This window comes from Antennarius striatus, chromosome 7 (genome assembly GCF_040054535.1).
Source record: "Antennarius striatus isolate MH-2024 chromosome 7, ASM4005453v1, whole genome shotgun sequence".
In the NCBI taxonomy this organism is placed as follows: domain Eukaryota; kingdom Metazoa; phylum Chordata; class Actinopteri; order Lophiiformes; family Antennariidae; genus Antennarius; species Antennarius striatus.
Genome location: NC_090782.1, coordinates 13,409,439 through 13,428,961, shown reverse-complemented (window position 1 = coordinate 13,428,961; position 19,523 = coordinate 13,409,439). Strand labels below are relative to the sequence as shown.

The following is a 19,523-nucleotide window of genomic DNA, read 5'->3' as shown; positions in this document are numbered from 1 at the left end:
TTTCTATCTCAACTCGGATACTTCATATAAAATGTTTACAGCATGGCCTGAGAGCGCATGCAGTTATATTTTTCTTTCTCTCCTTCCTTTAAAACGAGCTATTCTGGAATTAAACTCGATTCAGCGGTTGGCTTGAACTGTGTAGATAAAGAAACAACTGCCTGATTGGTGAGGTGCCGGAGCCGGTCAGGATGTGAGCCAATGGCAGCGCAGGGAGGTGGGGGAGAGAGAAAAGGCGTTGAGTGTTTATTATAAAGGAGAAAATATTAATTCCCCCTCGCCGTGGGCCGTGACGTCAGTATAGGAAGTCATTGTAGAGCAACACTGGAGCGATTAGCAGCAAAAAGGGGGAGCCTGATGTCGAGGAGTCAGCCCGATGTATATCTCTCTATACGCCTCAACTTTTAACACAAAGTTCATATCCAAACACAAAAAGCGACGTGGACTACCAGACCCACACTTTGCGTTTCCACTGAATGTAACATCTTGGACCATCTGAGCCGCTTGTAAACCGGGATTTTCTTTTCTTTCTTTCTTTCTTGGGAGTTTTCTGTCAACTCTTTTTATACTTTATGACTGATATTTGCTGACTTTCTTCTGCTTTTCACCGGAGGAAAAGCATCTCACTGTTGTTATGAAGGCTCCATCTCTCCTCTCTTAATATGGAAGGTTCCAGTGGGTCGAGCTTTGGGATAGACACTATTTTATCCAGCGCCTCTAACTCTGGTAACCCCGTGCTGATGAACGGAGATTTTCGGCTCGGTGACAGCAGGACAGCGGATTTCAGGAGCCAGGCAACCCCGTCACCATGCTCGGAGATAGACACTGTGGGAACAGCCCCCTCATCCCCCATCTCGGTCACCATGGAGCACGCCGCCGATCCGCATCTGGTCCAGGACAGCCTTCAGCATCACCACCATCACCACAACCAGCAGAGTTTGCCGCTGTCGCCTCAGCAGCAGCCGCTCGCCGGGGCCGGTTGCGCCCCGAGGACTGCCACCTCCTCGTTTTTAATCAAAGACATTTTAGGAGACAGCAAACCCCTGGCAGCCTGCGCACCTTACAGCACCAGCGTATCCTCTCCACATCACACGCCAAAACCAGAAAGTGCCACGGCTCCGGAAGGCTTCAGGCCCAAGCTGGAACAAGACGAGAACAGAGGCAAGTTGGACAAAAGAGACGACATTCAGAGTGAAATGAAATGTAACGGTAAGAACTTATTTAACACTTCACCTGTCAGGTAGACCCGCTGTGGTTCATTTAGTAGAACAGAAGACGAATTATTATAGGTTCCACAAAGTAAACAAAATGTACCCCGTAAAAAGAAATAAAAATCAGGGACTTAACGCACTAATAATAATAATAATAATAATAATAATAATAATAATAATAATAATAATAATAATAATAATAATAATAATAATAATAATAATAATAATGCTGTCTTGGTTTCAGCCTCCTTTATTAGTCTAATAGATGAGAAAACAGATGTAAGCCTGGTGATTCTCCCCGTGCGCAGGCCCTCCCTAGTGGGTCAATTAGAGAGATTATTGTTCTTCCTGGAGGGGGGATCACGGAGCACTGAAAAACAGCTACAAATAGAGATGGATTGACATATTGATTTCTCGTTTCTGAAGGTGAAACAACCTTAAAAAAAACTTGAGGTGACAAATACACAGACATTTTTTTATTGGTCTTTTCGCGCCAAAGCGCCAAGGATTTTATTGGCAGAAGTTAGTGAAAGTTTTACTGCAGCAGACAAATAGTTCTTATATATTTGACTGGTTTGTGTCTAATCCTATCCCTCCGCCTCGCTTTGTGTGTAGGGACTAAGGAGGAAGGTGACCGGGAGATCTCCAGTAGCAGAGACAGCCCACCGATGCGCTCGAAAAAGCCTCGCAAAGCACGGACAGCCTTTACAGACCACCAGCTCAACCAGCTGGAGAGGAGCTTCGAGCGACAAAAATACCTCAGCGTGCAGGACCGCATGGACCTGGCCGCGGCTCTCAACCTGACAGACACACAAGTCAAGACCTGGTACCAAAACAGACGGTAGGAACCTCAGCTTCATGATGGCCCAGCAGCAGGACCGCTTTCCTAATCACTTAATTATTTCATTCCATTCAAATGACACATGTTGGCATGGCCTGAATTCCTATTTTTTTTTTATTTTTACCAGCCTCGCAGACTCGCTGGAGATGTATTCAGACAGAAAAAAATCTGAAATATTCTTTGTGATTTTTCTGAATTTGTGGTTTTATTTTTTTTATTTTAATAATTAGTGCGTCTGATATTATCTTATTTATTCGACATGGATGCTATCATCACGTTAAAGTGTAGGAGACAAATAACGGTTACTCTTCGCTGTGATTGCATTGCGATTAATTTTTGTCTTATTTTATTGTGAAAACGCTGCAAATGTTGGGTAAAAATGAAGAGTTCTCTCATCTTTTCAGAATTTGACGTCAAAATTAAGTTTAACCGATTATTTACAGTAGACGTGTGAAAACTTTTCTTTTTCACATCACCAGAGTTTTTATATTTCCTCTTTTTGCCAAATTAAACCTTCACCTTAAATTGATGCCTGCAATAATTAATCCTCTGCATCCCAATTAGAGCTGCGTTTGGGGGGGGGGGGGGGATTGAGAGGTGGATTAATAATTAATTTGCTCTTATTTTGATCTGATTTCCAGGACGAAGTGGAAGAGGCAAACGGCGGTGGGTTTGGAGCTCCTGGCTGAAGCAGGAAACTACTCGGCCTTACAGAGAATGTTCCCGTCGCCCTATTTCTACCACCCCAGCCTGCTGGGCACCGTGGACAGTACGACGGCAGCCGCGGCAGCCGCGGCCATGTACAGCAGCATGTACCGGACTCCTTCCTCGCCGCATCCCAGCCTCCAGAGACCTCTTGTCCCGAGGGTGCTCATTCATGGCCTTGGGCCGGGGGGGCAACCGGCGCTAAACCCCATGTCGAACCCCATGCCCGGGACACCGCATCCACGATAAAACACGAAATAAGACGAGAAAAGACGATCACCAGAAACCTGGTTGAACACATGATGTGAGTACATCGGAGCCACATTGCTGGACTTCCCCCCCCCCCCCGAAAAGACACATTTAAAGACATTAAACAGAAGTAAAGGAGGTATTTAATATAGGCCCACATAGCCTAAGTCCTAAAGACTGTCTGCCTGGGCCGAGACAGAACACCAGGACTGCTCTTGTCTTATTGTTTGTTTGTTTGTCTTTTGTACAAATACACTTACATTAGCAAATAAACTTATAAAGTTTATTAGATGGAGAAGAACGGAATGAATAAAGAAGTAATGATACTAATTGAATTGCAGACGCTTCTATTGAAACATGAGTTCAAATTTAATTTTTTTTTGCGCAAATTTTCATGCAAAGTAGAAAAAGTGAATTTATGAAAACACGCATTATTGTTTACACACCAAAGAAAATGGTGTAATAGCTCTTCGATATATTTATCCATATTCTTAAAATAATTCATAACTGTTCTGCTGCTTTTAAAAGAAATTTGGTAGGCCATAATGATTTATACATTTCGATATTTATTATAATATTCTGAGCCAAACAATCCCAATGACATAAGTGTGACAGAAATGGATCAACGTAAATAATTTGATATTGGAACATATGGCATCTAAAGTGGACAACATTTAATTTATCTGGACACCGACTGGAGGTCACTGTCCACGCCTTTATTTGTATGTTTACCAGCACATATACATATGGATGCGCAGCAGCTGATTGGTGGTGGGCTGAATGGTTTTGATGAGCTGGGTATACTGGGAATGTGGCCTTGGTTGAGCAGCTGTTCCCTGGGAGCCCATCAGACAATAAGTCTGGATTTCTCAGCGTGAACAATCAGAAGAAGTCTGAAGGGAAAAAAAAGTGTTGGTAATCTGTTGTTGATAATGCTGGTTCTCAATAATCAATAATGAGCTCGTTTTAAAGAAAAATTCTTTTCTCGCTCATATTCTGGTATTTTCCACGGTCACGGATATTTTCTAGTATTTAATCGTCCTGGTTTTAGCGCATTTCTAAAAATCTGTTTTTACATTTTTAACCCCACGTTTTGACTACACGCTGAAAAAGCATTTTTTTCTGAACGTGTCTACGCGATGCTGCCTTTGTGCGGTGAAAAACAAATACAGCGCCGGTCTGAAATTAAATGTTATCAAAATGCTTTGATTTTATTTAGCCTCCTCATAAGCGCGCACCCCGGAGAATATTCACGCTCCGTGAGAATCAGCGCCTCGGGGCCCGTTTGTTTGGGCTGCTTGTCTTTGAACCCTCCTGCTTATTACAGTGAGCCAAATTGACCTTTGCTGCGCTGCATAACTGAGGAATTCATAGCTGCACGCACAATATTTTTGACTTCAAATTAGTCATTTGAATAATGATTAAAAAAAAAATAAATAAATAATAATAATAATAATAATAATAATAATAATAATAATAATAATAATAAAATAATAATAATTTTAACTTTTTCGTTTCTGATATTTAAATTAAGATTATATAAGAGAAAACATAACAGTATTTTCCAACAGAAACACAAAAAGTAAATTCTTCATATGGATTAAAAATCATTTATGGATTAGACAGATAGGACCTACGTCGTTCTTTTCCAGCAGAAACAGGAGACACACGTTTAGGTGCTTAGGTGAATATTTATACAATATAAAACGCACCACTGTCTGCCGGTGCAGCCCGCTCCGTTCTGGTGCCCTCACTGTATGCGTCTCGGACAACGCAGTTTAGGGAACACTCGAACCATTAGATGCGCTTTTCTCCATTTAATCAGGGCCACAATTAGTGTTCCCAGTGTTCACAATTAAGGTGCGCTCCTCAGGTCCAGTATTTTTCAAGGTAATTACACTAAATACAGAATCCATTCTCATTAAATCTCAGCCCACATCTAGCTGCAGAGGCGGCGTTGGGAAAGCACGCTGTTGGAGGGGAATCGTTCCCTTAGCCTTGTAAGCAACGGGAAATGATTGTGGAAGTAGGTCTGGCCTATCGCTAGTACTGAAAATATTAGCCTACCATATTGACCCTACAGCTTCTGCCCATTACGGCAGTATACTGACGACGCACGTTGTTCATATGCATGACTTCTAGAACATTATTTATTTATTGCACTCTGCGGGTGGGAGGCGTGAGGGTGTCGGTGGTTGTGCGGGCTGCTCCAATTCATTAATAATAACCCAAGCTGTATACAGCAGCACTGAATTAATAGGCCCATACTACGCAGTGCTTTGGTTGTTGATATATATATATATATATATATATATATAAAAAATTATTATTATTATTATTATTATTATTATTATTATTATTATTATTATTATTATTATTACCGACGAATTTAGGGGAAAACAACTGAGGCACTTGTGAATTTTTTTAAGCAGCTTATACTCATGCTGGACGACGATATGCGATGATAATTGTTAATCATTAATTATTTTAAAACCCGTAAATTTGGGGAAGATGAGCAAGTGTGAGGAAACACAATCACTAGTGGAAAAAAAGGGCAGCAGACTTGAATAAAGAGGATTAGGCGTTTCTTTTACGTGGCGCATATTATCCAGAACAGATGGGCTTTAGAGAGTCGTTTTCTTCTTCTTCTTGCCTCAAGGAACCTTGTTGGGCACTTTAATTGCCACTTTTTCCAACTGATGTAATGGTGGGATATCTTTTTCATTACAATAATGAGGTAACACTTGCTCTCCTTGGCCTCTCATTATCACATCTCCTACATCACTCACTAAACACAAATTTAAGCCCACCCCCTTCCCCAAAACTCTTCGCGCTAAGTTCTGTTATACATCTTGTACACCATTATCAACAGCTACTGTCTCCCGTCCTCCTGCGTGACTCCGTGTTGATACGCATCCCATTACTTCTTTTCATAAAGAGCTTTCAGGAGAATTTAAAGTGCTGAATGATAATAGTGTTTATGAGGAAGATCCCAATTTAACTGTATCTGACTGCGTCTATTTTAAAAAAAATGCATAAGTTTGACTCCCTGAATTTGCCACCAAAAGGAAAGCCTTTACTTAAAAAAAAAAAAAAAAAAAGTAAAGAAAGAAAAAGCGTATAAATCAGACTGAGATGGTCAGTCTTGATGTTTTCGGAGCTGGCACTTCTTTGAATGTTTTCCCGTCAGCACTCCTAAAAAATAAAACCCCTTGCCTCTAGCTTCAAGATGATGCTAAGAGGTGCAGTCTGCTCCACACGTTTGAAATGACGGTGAAAAATAAATAGGCTTCATACTGTGTTCTCATGGTGCCATCAAACAGCATCATTCTATGCAACATCTCTATTAAATTCACGGAAGATCATAATCCACAGGGAGGAAAACTCCTGACTTTAGCATTAATTAACTTTATTGTTATTTTAACATTTAAAACATTTACATCTATAATTCAATGCCACAAGTCATTACAGGTCAAGAGAAATATCTTTAAACCTTAGTTTACCAGACCAAATGTCAAACACTCAAATGTTGTGATATATATTAAGTGAATGTAAAAAACTACTAAGTAAAAATTTAATGTAATTTCTGGCAACTTTTAAGTCAATGGGATAAGACAAAAATATTTTTTTTGTCCACAATTCATGTTTAAATATAAATTTTACATTTTAGCTTTTCCAAAATTATGATTTTGCTTCTCTAAGATACCAAAAACATCAACATGAGTTGTCTTTTAGTTTCAAACCCACAACTTATTTTCTCACCTACGATGTAATCAAACGTCATCAAGGTGAGTAAATAATAACCCCTCTCCAGGGGACAACTCCAGTTTTTCTTACGTGCATGAGTTACCAGGTTTTTTTTTAACCTGGTAACATGTTACCTCTGTGTTTCAAAGAGATTAGTTGCGACAGGAAGTGTTTGTTATACCAAGTGCTCTATAGCCTTCCCTTACTAATGATCCTAAAGTTGGATTGTTGAGGGCAATGAGCACCGAGCGACTGGACTTGTTGACATGTAGGCTGTAAGCCATCCATTTATCATCCCATGAATAGCCAGCTCACACTGGGCCTGCATGGACCAGCCGGGACATCTGCACCAGAAATGCTGAATGACGCTGTATAGCTGCGACATATCATCGCTTAAATGGCCTCATCATTTTAACAAATCCAGCCAGTTTCCCTCTCTCTTTTTGTCAAGTGACAGGACAGCCGATGGCAGAGAAGCTCCGCTACCTTTCAAGTTTCAACCAGGCGTCGTCACATGCGACCGCACAACCAAGAAGAAAAAAAAAAAAGTGTCAGCAGTGATGTCAAAAGCTTCAATTTTTACAGAGCAATTAGAGGTTTCATCACAGCGGAGTGATGTCAGGATTCATTACGGCTCAGCAACAGCTAATTGCTTCAAGGTTAAAGTAACAGATCTGACGGCATTATATTTTAAGTGACAAGCTCAAATTCTGGCAGAGTTTCAGAGAGCACAGTGCTGACATTAAGGGAGTGGGCTCAGGAGGATGGAACTGAGAGGGAATTGAAATTACTGCACATTAGGATTATGATAGCAGTGAGGAAAACACAAGGAGTAATGTTTGGGTCTATTTCTGAAAGGGAAACAAAGGACATTGTAACACACACTCTGCAAACACCCTTTCATGCACTCCATTCTTGCATTGTCTATCAGCCCTCGTGGGTATTGACCCAGTAAGGGAAACAGATGGAATATCTAATCTGTGTTAGGAGTCATCTCAGCTGCCCACCAACTTTAGCTGTTTGTCGTGTCGCTGAGGCTGCAGCAGCTCCCTACCTGCTTTTCCTGTAACCTTTCATAATGCAACCATATGTGAGAGACCATTTGTCACAATAACAGAGACAAAAACAACAAAGGGGCGTGACAAGTTAATGTAAAGGATTTGTAAATGCTAAAAGCAGACACAAGGGACAGTACAAAGAAATCAGACTGAATTACTTTTTGTATCTGTTCAACCAATTGTGTGGTTCCTGACTCCAGGTAAGAAGCAACAGTACATTTGAGATTGACGATGCTAATACATTAGCAATTCATTCAGAATTTTGCTCACAGCAAATTCACACATGTGCATTGGCATTTTAGTACAATTTTCAGTCTTTACCATGCCTGAGAAAATATAAAGTCTTATAAACCTCATTCCAAGATCTTCATTGAATTTTGACTGCAAGAACAAGGAATGAGTGTAGCTGTTACACACTAATCTAAAGAGCTTATTAGTCTCCTCCCTGAAGGTCAGAACCCTCCTTAGCCTTAGAGGAAACTTGAGGGAATAAGTGAGTGATCCAGACACCAGGGCATGGAACCAACACAGTAGCATCAATCTCTTTTTGGAAAGACCTTTGTGAAATATTTGATGCACAAAGAACAGATTGTACTGTAACTCCAAGAACCAGCAAAGTACCAACAAATTGATATAGTGTGCAGTCACTTCGCAGTTCCTACTCATAAAAAGAACTGAGACTAAAACAAGAACCGTTGAATAGTATGTCTGACAGTCAAAATAAGCTAAAAGTCCATAAAATGCCGTGGAGCATAGAGGAGATTCAGTAATTTCCTGGTGTTACTCACTGGAAGCCATTCTTTTTGCGTACAGGTAGTCACATGTGATCCGTTGTTGGATAAGGTGTCGTTGTTGGTGTAGTGTTCATCATGGTGGCTTCGAGACACGGCAGCAGTCAGCATCGAGAGAGTAGCGCTCCAGTTCAATCTGGGTTAAGATGACACCCACGCATTCAGACCTTTTTATTACTTAATGACCCAATTTAATAGATAAAACAAATTTATTTGAGCAAAGCAAATTATAGATTGGTGCATCCATGTCAGAGAGCTGCCAGAGTAATTTCTTCAAATGAGCAGTTGTTTACCCTTGCTTCTTCCTCCTTTTTAAAGTAGGCTACCTGATCCTTTGAACCGATTGTTTGTTTAACCGCTGCTGGGAATGGAGAATCCTCGAGGTCTGACTAAGTGTTGATCTAAGGTTGATTCTGAAATAGCCTAATGAGTGAGTCTTTGGATAATTAGTGATAGCTGAAATGCTTGTGGATAAGTTGAGTGCTTTGCCACCCTGCATGAGCAAGACGATGGGGAGGACGGATGATGAAAGAACAGAAAGATCAGGGTTAATGAAAATTAGCATGTCAAGTTAGAGCCTACCTCTGTGTTTTTCCTTTCTCTTTTAATCTTTTGTTCTTCTTAAGACGTGGTATTGTTGATGTAATGGAACAATTAGTGGCATGGTTCATTGTAGGGATAAGGTGCCGCTGCTGGAACTGAAACCAGTGCCATGGTAATTAGAGTCAGGGAGGCGTATGGTGGTTAGGTCCAGCAGGAAATGAGGAAGTGACACTGGGCCTATGGGGAGAGAAAGTCTGTCTCCCTTCTGTGCCCTATTGCTAGTCTGTGGGAGACCACAAACAAGAGCTGTGCCCAGTTTGACAATCATACAAGTTTGGACTGGTCTGGACTAAACCACCAGTAATTTGGTTTTTCAAAGTTTTCACAGCTTGCCTGCCATATACGTGAGATGTGTGAGTAAAGACATATTGACGATTTGTGAGTCTTATAAAAGTTTATTTTTCTTCTGTATGTAAACAATGCAATCTACGGACACAGTTTGATCAATTTTAGATAACCACACCAATCAGCTTCATTTTGTGACTGTAATTACAGAAGCACAGAAAAGAAACCTTGTCCAAACAGAACTGGAGATACACCTGATTCACAATCATTGGTTGCATTTTTAACCTAATTTCAATCACATTGCTTTCATTTTCTTCTGCATCGCAGAAACACACAGCCATTTTTTTTTTTCCTGGAGGTTATGTTGTGATGCAGTTAATTACATTTTAAATTAAGGCTGTCTCATTTGACATTGAGGGCAACACTGGGTGTGAAGAGAAGGACTAATAGGAGTTTACAAGTACCTGTGATGTGCAAGCACAGGCCTGCCGAGTGGTGAAATGTGATTAGAAGCTTCTGCTAAGCACTGTCTGGTCTTCTCACCACTTGACTGCCGTAGGCTTCAGGCCAGCATGAAAGCTGATTGGGCCACAGCTTTTTTTCACAACCATCTTTTTTCCCGCAAGATTTGAAATGGCACTCGGTTATGCAAACATATGTTGGTCGCTCATACATTAAGTGGTGAGAAACATGGAAAAATGCTTGTGCGTAAACAATTAGAGTTGCTAAATGGATGAGGGAGGATAAGCTCACAGAGGGAGTCAGAATGGTACATTGAAACTAATGCAGTTGTGTTATTCACTGGCGTTGGAAACATCCATAGCTCTTCCAGGAGTAAAAGCTGGTCTTTTCTTGCATTAACTAGGTCTATGGGCTTTTTATAAGGTTATTTTCCCCATAGCCACATAAAGCAGCTACCCCCCTAGTTGAAGCGATTTGCTGTTCACAATGCCTCAGCTTAACCAGCTAGGTCAGGTCAAGTTGAGTCAGACAATAGGGACTTTAGTGTCTCACCCACAGCCCAGAGTGTCGCACAAACAAAGCAGCTCACTGCAAGTGGAGCAAACATTTCATAAGTCGTAGCCTCAGTCTATAAATGTCTAGTCTAATCTGCTAGTTCTCATCAAGCAGACCTTTTATCTGTTTTTAGATGTTGTTAAAAAGAAAATCAATATTTGTCAAAATAATTTAACACATTATTTTCTCACAACCAGTCTCCCATTTAAGATTTAATGTATGTTCATAGAAAAAATGTGTTTGTCACAATTAAAAAATAAAAGCCTGTTTGTGTCCATATCTGAATTTAATCTGTTGAGACAGATGTCCATGTCAAAGACAACTATTCTTCCCAGCAAAGACCAAAAGTACGAGTCATTGCCATCAAAAAGCAGAAACTTGCAATAATTTTTATTTTGGCTCTTTGGATAGTTGAACCTTTATGAACTAAAAGAACATAAATTATTGAGGAAATGACTCATACCATTACTAAAGTATACCTTAGAAATGCTATGAGTCCATTCCATAATATGTCTCGTAAGACACAACACTTCTTTCCTCTCTCCTGTTTCCAATCCCAATAAATGAGGTTGAATGACATTTTTGTTATCACAGGTTCCTCAAAATAAATAAATCAACAAGGAAATTTAGGAGGAGCTTGTCAATCAATCGATATGCAGCATTTCAATATCAACATAAGTTTATGTTTATATGAACATTTTAAGTACATGCAGGATATGAGGACTAACTCCAGTGTGCAGATGAATATCTTGAAGAGATTTTACACATCAAGATACTATCTAGGTCAGGGGTGTCATTTTCACTGGGGGCCACATCAGCATAACAACTGTCTTCAAAGGGCCAGATGTAACTAATAAATGTAACTCACTGTAATGTAAAATAAATGTAACTACTCCTTAATGTTAAATAACTCTGAATGTATTACTTGTTTAAGTTACAAGAATTACAGTTTGTAACTTGAAGAAGTACAAACTGTAATATGACAGCTTGAAAAATAACATCAAACACAAGTTATGGCATTTAAGTTGTTCAAAAAGTTTTTGTCAGTTAAAATTAGCCTAATTCCTGCATTGTGGGAAATGCAGGTTTGGTCAAAGCACACTTTTGACCTATTTATTTTTAGACACTCTGACCTTTTATGCTCTACTGGGCCACATAAAATGATGTGGCGGGCCACGTTTGGCCCCCGAGCCTTGAGTTTGACACATGTGATCTCGGTATTAAAATGAGACCATTCGTCCAATGTGTTTGTCATAACATGTGACCACGCCCACCAGGAAGCACATTGGATGTCTAATGGGGCACAGCTTGTAATTGTTTTCGGGTGTATACAGTATGTAGTGAATCAGGTCTGCTTTCCCATCAGAATGCCATACAATGAAGATGCAGTGAACCAGAGGGGAATGTTATTATTGTTAATTAAAATGAACCTAAGATGATTTTTTTTATATCATTTTTATATCTGTTTTCCAAAGGAATGACTGAAAGCCTGTTAAGATTAAAAATGGATATTGATGGCAGCAAATAGATTTATCAAGGAAACATGATTTCAATGTTTATTTTCTTCACATAAAATGATGACGAAATTGATCATTCATGAATGTATGTGGTGAAGTGTAAAGAAATTGACACAAAGTATAGTAAAACATTGATTGACAATATATTTCCTTTATTTGTGGAACACATAAATGAAAAAAACAAAAAAGGAGTTTCCCCTAATTTCAATCCAAGTGTTGTGTTACCCAATCCTGATCATAGATTGAAGTCTGGAACAGAACTGCACTTCTCTTGTCACCCACTCCACCATCCAGCTGTCCAGCATGTTGAAGCTCAGAAATGACACCAAGTGTTTCATTCACTGACGTAAAGGTTATGTCTGAAAATAATCCAGGGTTAATATTTCCAACACACACATTTATAAATGTTCTATAAGTAAGCATAAATTAGTGAGTTTTTTCTTCTCTAAAATAATAAGAAAGTGAAAAACTTAAGTGTTGAAAGGGCGAATGCAAAAACGGATTATTTGTAAATATTTTATGTAATGTTTTATTTATGCAATGCAAATATGACATACCTATATTTATATGAATATATGTTAAATATATGTAGACTTTTCCTCAATCTGTGATGGATAACTGGAGGTTGTGGGGTTTTGGATTCATTTGTTATTAAGTAACACTTAAACTTCAACTTTAATTTTAAAGATCAATACATGAACCAGTTAATCATGAAATACTCAGTAGAGGAATCAGCTAAAACTTACCTGTTAAACGTAACTCTAACATAAATGTATATTTGTAATTGTAAACATCTATAGAAAAAATACTGTTTTTATTGTGTAACCTTTATTCTTTCATCACATACACACATATCAGAAGAGGCTAACATCTACTCGCTGATTTGCTTCTGTGAAGTGACTAGAAGGGAGGCCCAATTATAATCTAACATATGTTCGATAATAGGGAGATAATTGCGTGGTGTTCACAATACCCATTTTAAGAGCTGGCAGCTATGTCTCCTCTCAGCTGCAGTCAGAAAAGAGAATTCACCTCACTCATTCAAGCCCCCAAACAGAGAAAGCCTGCCTCCAGTCAACATTACATTATACAGTATGAGAAATATGTGAAGTATAATACTCAGGCCTTACTGCCCATGTGAATGCAGATATTCAGAAGCAATTTCTTGAATAAATCACAGGTTGCATACATTGTCCATACTTCATGGATGCGCACATCAACACCTATGGGAATTCATATCCTAAGGTCTCCCAGCAACACACACAATAGCTGCATACATCAGGAGACAAACATCTGATTTGTCATATTTGAAACGCTAATGTTTAAACCAAAAGGAAGAGCACACTGTAATGTGTTCATTCATCTGCATAAACACCACCTGTCCCAGCACAGACAACTCCTCAAGCAGTGAAAGTTTAGTGGCAGCCTGTGTGCGAGCCAATCAGTGGGGGCCCAGCTGCGGTTTCACGAACCCGTAGCATTTTCAAGTGTCAGAAAGCGCTCTGAGTACTGTTGGTGGTGCTAGAGAGAGAATACTTTCATTTCATGTCATCCGCCAGCGAGACGAATAGGCGACACGATAACAAACAGAAAACAGGGTGTGCTATCACGATTGACATCCAAAGGTAATTTATGCTGGCCCTTTATTTACTCTCGTAGCTCCCATACGCACACCCTGCGCTGTTCTTGAAGGCTAATTTGGAGCATATTTGGCAGATTGCAGACCCTCTCTCCTTAAGTATTTCCATCACTTGTCTCAGGCATGAGCAATGTGTTATCAAAATCCAGAACAGCATTGATCACCTTGCCTTTTTTTATCATCCCTGGAACAGCTCCTTAGTGCCAAAGCTTTTGTTTGTTTTCTTCCTGTTGTTTTCTCTCTACACTGATACCAGAACAATACTGTCAGCTTCTGTCTCGACTTCTTTCCGAAAGTGGAATATGGCATGTTCCTCAAATCGTATCTGTAATGAAAAGAAAGCTTGCCTCTCGTGACACCTCTTCAGCTGCATGGGAGGGACAAAGCGTGTAGTCTGTTTTGATGGTTAAAGAGGGGTTGGCATCTGGTATCATAATTATTTGAATAAATTACCACAGAGAGCTGATGAATGAAAGCGAAGTGCTGTCAGATCATTATCACGTGGTGTTATTAATTTTTTTTGTATGCAATTCTTCAACCGCAATTCTCAGAAGCTTGTGTCATCTCCTCCCTTTGACCACTGGATTTGGTGTTATTTAATAAATGGGACTCAATTATGTATTGCTTTTGACAAATGCAATTCTGCAAGTGCATTTTTAATTTTTTTTTGCGTTAAGGTTGTTGTTTTTTATTATTCTTTTTTTCTTTTTCCACAATTGTAGTTTAGGTAATGGTCACTTCTTTCAAGTAGTCCACTTTCAGGAAAAGCTTTTAAAGGTAGAATTGTTGGTAAGTCGACTGTCACCACCAAAATTATATGACTGATCCACAAGGAAGAAAGGGCCAATTAGAGATCATTTTGTAAAGAAGCTTTCGATTGCTTTCACTCTTGTCTTATTTTGTCTTTTGTTGACCTCTGCTGAGAGCAAAGGCGGATTCCCTGACAACCAGGAGAGGGGCTGCTGCCGTGACACTCTTTCATCTTGCATTGTGAGAGCACAAGTGCCCATGTCTGCCGACCACTTTAATCAACTTAATGCAACAGATACTGTCTGTTGTCGTGAGTCTGGTCAGATTCAAAGAGGCCCACATATGGATGATGCTGCGGAGGCTTTCCCGTAGACCTCTGTTGGACAACAAGTGCTGTGTGGGTTAGAGATGGAGGCATCAGCAAGATAGGGGTCATGGGATATGCACAAATGCAACACAGAGACAACCTGTCTGTGAGGACATGCTGGTCCCTTTTCCCTCCCTGTATCCACGTCTTTACAAGGGCTACACGACACATCTGAGATGAAATATGGGTGATGGACCTGTGTTTAGTTCAAAGGTTCATACTTCTTTAATCTTAAGTCCCTTTGTGGATCCTGGAGCCTTAAAATATGTATAACTGTCCCTTTCATTCCAGCCATCAGAGAGGGAAATCAAAGCTTGAAGTTTCTTTCAGGGGGAGTCTGAAATGTCCATACAGTGTCATCATTTCTTAACCTGCTACCTCGCACATGACCTCCAAAACATTGGCATTCACTGCAGGCTCAGCAGTAGCATTGTTGATCATGAATAAATGTCAAAAGACTAACACATGTGATTCGAATGCATAGCTGTGAATAGGTTTAATTAAATGAGTAGCAGAGAGGCTGGTTAGAGTTATATCTTTCCTACTAAAAAGCTAATTTGATTGCTTTTCATAATAATATACATTTGTTGTAACACATTAACCAATAAATCTTCATGTTTCTGGAGATAACATTGCCACTGCGTGGCTGGAGCAAAACTACTTCAACAAAGTTTATCACATTGTGCAAACACTTTTTTGCTTGAAATAATAAATGGAATGTAATATTAATTTCACATGAACTTAAACTTCATGTATTTGTACATTAAATCTCACCTTTAAATGATCCTTCCCCGATTATTGTCAAACAAGGAATGCAAGAACTTTATTTAGAGTTCATGCACTATGTACAAAGTTTAAACTCTTGAGTCCATGATCAGAATTAATTTCACGTTTTTATTTAAGTAAACAACATTATTACTTTTGATACAATTAAATCATATTATAGAAAAATGCTCTGTTTTGCTGGGTGATGCTGTTGGAGGACCTGACCAAATCTAACATGCTGTTATATACACAATACTCAAAAATATTTAGGAACATTTTATTGCAAGAAGCTACGACTTACACACTTAATACTTTCTTCAATTCTGCAAGCAATAAACAGTTTGGTCACACAAATAAAGACATCCCAGAATGCAAAGCAGTAGAGGCCACAATGCAACACAATTGTGGTCTAGCATGGTTTAAAACACTTCACAAGGTGTAAGTATCAGGTTTATTGCTGCTAGGTGTTATGGACAAAAAAAAACAAAAAAACAACAACTTATAATTTGTATCATTAGTATCACTGGAATTGGTTACCAGGGTTACACCTCTCCATCTGTCACGTAGGCTCTCAGGAGGCGATGTGCTAATGAGACATGCCTCTTAAAAGATGCAATTTACAAGTCTACAATACAAGTCTACGATTTTCGTAGACTTGTATGGTATGTTATTGTAGTATGTGATATATGCAGTTTAGACCCGGTGCCTGTCTGAGACCATGGTAACGGGTTGAGTCTGACACATGTGGTTTAGTGAGTGACTCATCCTTAATGTAGAGATCTAACAGTAAAGTTTGACTGTTGTGTGGACACAATACTATATACAATATTATATTTTCATCTTCATTGTTAAACATGATTACTTTTTATAAAAAGATCATGCATAGCACACAGCATGATTTACCTCATTCTGCAATGAGGCTAGCTGAGGTGAGCCTCATACAGCTAAATAACATGTTGCGTGACTTTACTTTCAATATTTGTCGATTTAATTTCCAAAAACAAGCTGACAAAAATTACCATAGTTTGAGTCTTTATTAGTTATGAAGTTAATAGTGATGACAGGAAAAAATGTGATTTATTGGTACACATTTACTCTCAGCTCCACCTGTCTTTTATAAAAAAAGATGACGGAAGTAAGAAAGTCAACTTTCTCAGCACTCAAGACTGTCCCTATGCTATTAGCCACATTAGCATTGCAGCTCAGGATTTATGTACAGCGCAGAGAGAAATCAACAAAGGCATAAATAAGACTGAGGTAATTAGACAAATCAACAAGAAAACAAGTGTTAATCTATATCTATAAAAATGGAAGGATTATTAAATAATACTGGCTCATTGTGGGAAAATGGCAGAGGGAAACAGGAAGTGAACACTAATTACCACATCTAATTGTCTGCTGTATAAAGTACATTTAATTGAGTCATGGAGAAGTATGACTGAAGACAGACAGACACACAGCCCTCCAAGGAATGACTATTTTTGACTTGGCAAAGTGCTGAGCTCAGCAGTAGACCACTAACAAGGAGACAATCACCCCTGAAGGTAGGATGCATGCTCAAGACTCCCCTTTAAAGGGAGTGCTCCCGCTAACCGGTGCTCCTCCGGTTAGCTCAGCCACTACAAATGTCTAACGTTCATGCTGCTTCTCATTCCACTATTTGCTCTCCAGTTCAGGACATCCATCAACACTAAGATTTCGCATGAATATCAATAATTAACTTTTGCTTGGGGTTCATTTTCAAAGCAGTCAGATGAAGAAATGGATCAACTGACTTTTATCTAACACTGAGAATAAACCAGTCTGTCTCATTGATGTTATTTCTCTGCTTTGTTGTCTGATTTGGAGCGTCGATCCCCGAGACATAGTGGAGGTTTTGTTTTTTATCTCTGGATTAGGGCAGCATAGGTCTCCTTTAGGTAGGGAAGCACTCTCACTTGGGTCAAATAATAGATTAATAGGCCCAGTAATGAGCTCCCTGGAGTGTCCAAGTCTCTCCCACTTCCCCAACCTCCATTATGTTCTCTTGTGATAGATGGTTGCAAACATAATTCACACATCTTGAAGAGAAATGACTAGGATGCCATTTGTGTGAGGGAGAAACATCAGCTGTGGTGATATATTGTTCCAGTATGATGTTCTCTTTTGTATCTTTGTTTGTCACCCATGCTAAACTGTCACTGCTGTCTCCTTTTGTTTGCTCTCCCCACAGCAACAGAAACGCTAACACGGCACTCGGAATTTCTTCAAGGTGCTTAAAGGAACTTGGCTTTTAGATCTGGCAAATTCATCTGCTTTGATTCAATCATAGCCTTTATGCTCAGAGCACATGGTAAACATATGAATGAAAGAGAAGACATGAAGGCACTTTGTGACAAATCAACCCCAATCATTCAGAAAAAGGCCTAAGCAATCAATATTACACTTCGAGTCTGGGTAGATAAGTGAAGTTTTCTTACTATTGAACAGATGGGTATTATGCTTAATGTTTTCACATTATTTTCATCAAAGAAACCCAGTCTCCTCCTGCAGTACGTTCAGGATATTTGTCAAGACACAGCTTAGTAAAGCGTGTGACAAATGATGAGTTGTTTTCAGTCATTTTCATTCAGAAAAAAGTATAATGTGCCTTTAAAGGCTTGTTTTTGGTTTGAGATTAATCTGGCTGACAACAGTGTCAATATTGGATATATTTGATGAAAACATATAATCCAAGACACCAAAAGTATTTTACTGCCATCCCAGCAGTACAAAATCATAACCGATTAGTTGTTACTTTGGAAACTTAAAAATACAGTATATTTTAAGCGAGTAGTTATTCTGATGTAACTAAAACCATTTCAGAAACATACAGTAGGGTTGAGGGAGCACTCTGCTTTAAGAACAGTGTGGTGGAGATGTTCATCGGCTAATCTGACCGAGGTTTATTTGTGCTTGTTAAAACATCTGCTGTAAATTCTTCTTTTGATCTGAGCCCAATTCTTTTCTGTTAACAGTTTTCAAATTAATAATAAACACAGTAACTTTTGATAAACTCATTGCAGATCAAGGGCAAACATAAGAACATGTAGTTAGTCCTACCCAGTTATGGTTTATCTTCTAACTAATGACTTTAACTTCATTACATGCAGCACACACAGATTTTGGTAATCATCAGAAATACTTTTTGTGAATTGTTTCAACATATGCAAGCAAGGAGTGAAAGCAGAGAGTGTTGCACTGGAAGGTTACTTCTGTGTAAGAAACTGTTGGGTAGAGCTGATAAATATATAAATATTATTTGTAAGCCTGCGAAGGGACATGAACTCTGTACTCCAGCATGAAACCTCACCCCACACCCATCTTCTGGCCTGACCTCCTACTTTCCACCTTGCTGCACATAGTGCATGTGACCTGGATGTAAATGATGAGGTCCTAGGTGTCCAATTCAAATGTAATTCACAAGCTCAGCATTGCAAACCCAGAGTCATTAAAACAGGCCATTATCAGACGGAGAGATCGGACTAAAATTCACATCTACTTTCTTGCCTTAAAAGCAAATCAGGAAACCCCTGGTCTACCTCTTTCTGGTGTTATATTGTAAACTATCTGGAAGCCAGAAATACTGCAGCCAGAGTTTCACACCTATAGGCTAAATCTCATTTTATGGACTGCCTGCACTTTTCAAAATCTACTGAGCCAAGTATTGCTAAAATGCTTAACATTGTCAGATTTGTCATCTTGTGGCTGATTAAGACATGCCTGGAGCAGAGCATAATCAGCTGCCAGAGCTCTCCCTGTTCAGATTTCTCTGTCCACAGTCATTAACTGACCTTACACATGTAGAGTCTAATCACGGGGGCAGGACAGACAGTACAGCAGTCACAGGAGACAGATTTCAGGAGGTGATTACTTTATGCTACACCATGGAGCGATGCTAATGACCTCTGTGCTCTTGCATTAATGGCCTTTGCTGTCACATTACCATGTGGCAAGAGG

The 19,523-nt window shown here is 39.3% G+C and overlaps 1 protein-coding gene across 1 annotated transcript; it reads left to right on the top strand.

Annotated features, from left to right (window-relative positions):
• Nucleotides 1-346: 346 nt before the first annotated feature.
• On the top strand, nt 347-3,206 carry barhl2 (BarH-like homeobox 2). Its single transcript, XM_068320144.1, has 3 exons — nt 347-1,209; nt 1,827-2,052; nt 2,694-3,206. The coding sequence occupies exons 1-3, from the start codon at nt 663-665 to the stop codon at nt 3,004-3,006; spliced, it is 1,086 nt and encodes a 361-aa protein (XP_068176245.1). The 5' UTR covers nt 347-662; the 3' UTR covers nt 3,007-3,206.
• The last annotated feature ends 16,317 nt before the right edge of the window (nt 3,207-19,523 follow it).

Excerpts from the sequence above, each read along its gene's own strand:
- barhl2 (XM_068320144.1), top strand. The coding sequence starts at position 663 with ATGGAAGGTTCCAGTGGGTCGAGCTTTGGGATAGACACTATTTTATCC. Across the intron at positions 1,210-1,826 it reads GAGTGAAATGAAATGTAACG|GGACTAAGGAGGAAGGTGAC; the intron begins GTAAGAACTTAT and ends CTTTGTGTGTAG. Across the intron at positions 2,053-2,693 it reads ACCTGGTACCAAAACAGACG|GACGAAGTGGAAGAGGCAAA; the intron begins GTAGGAACCTCA and ends TCTGATTTCCAG.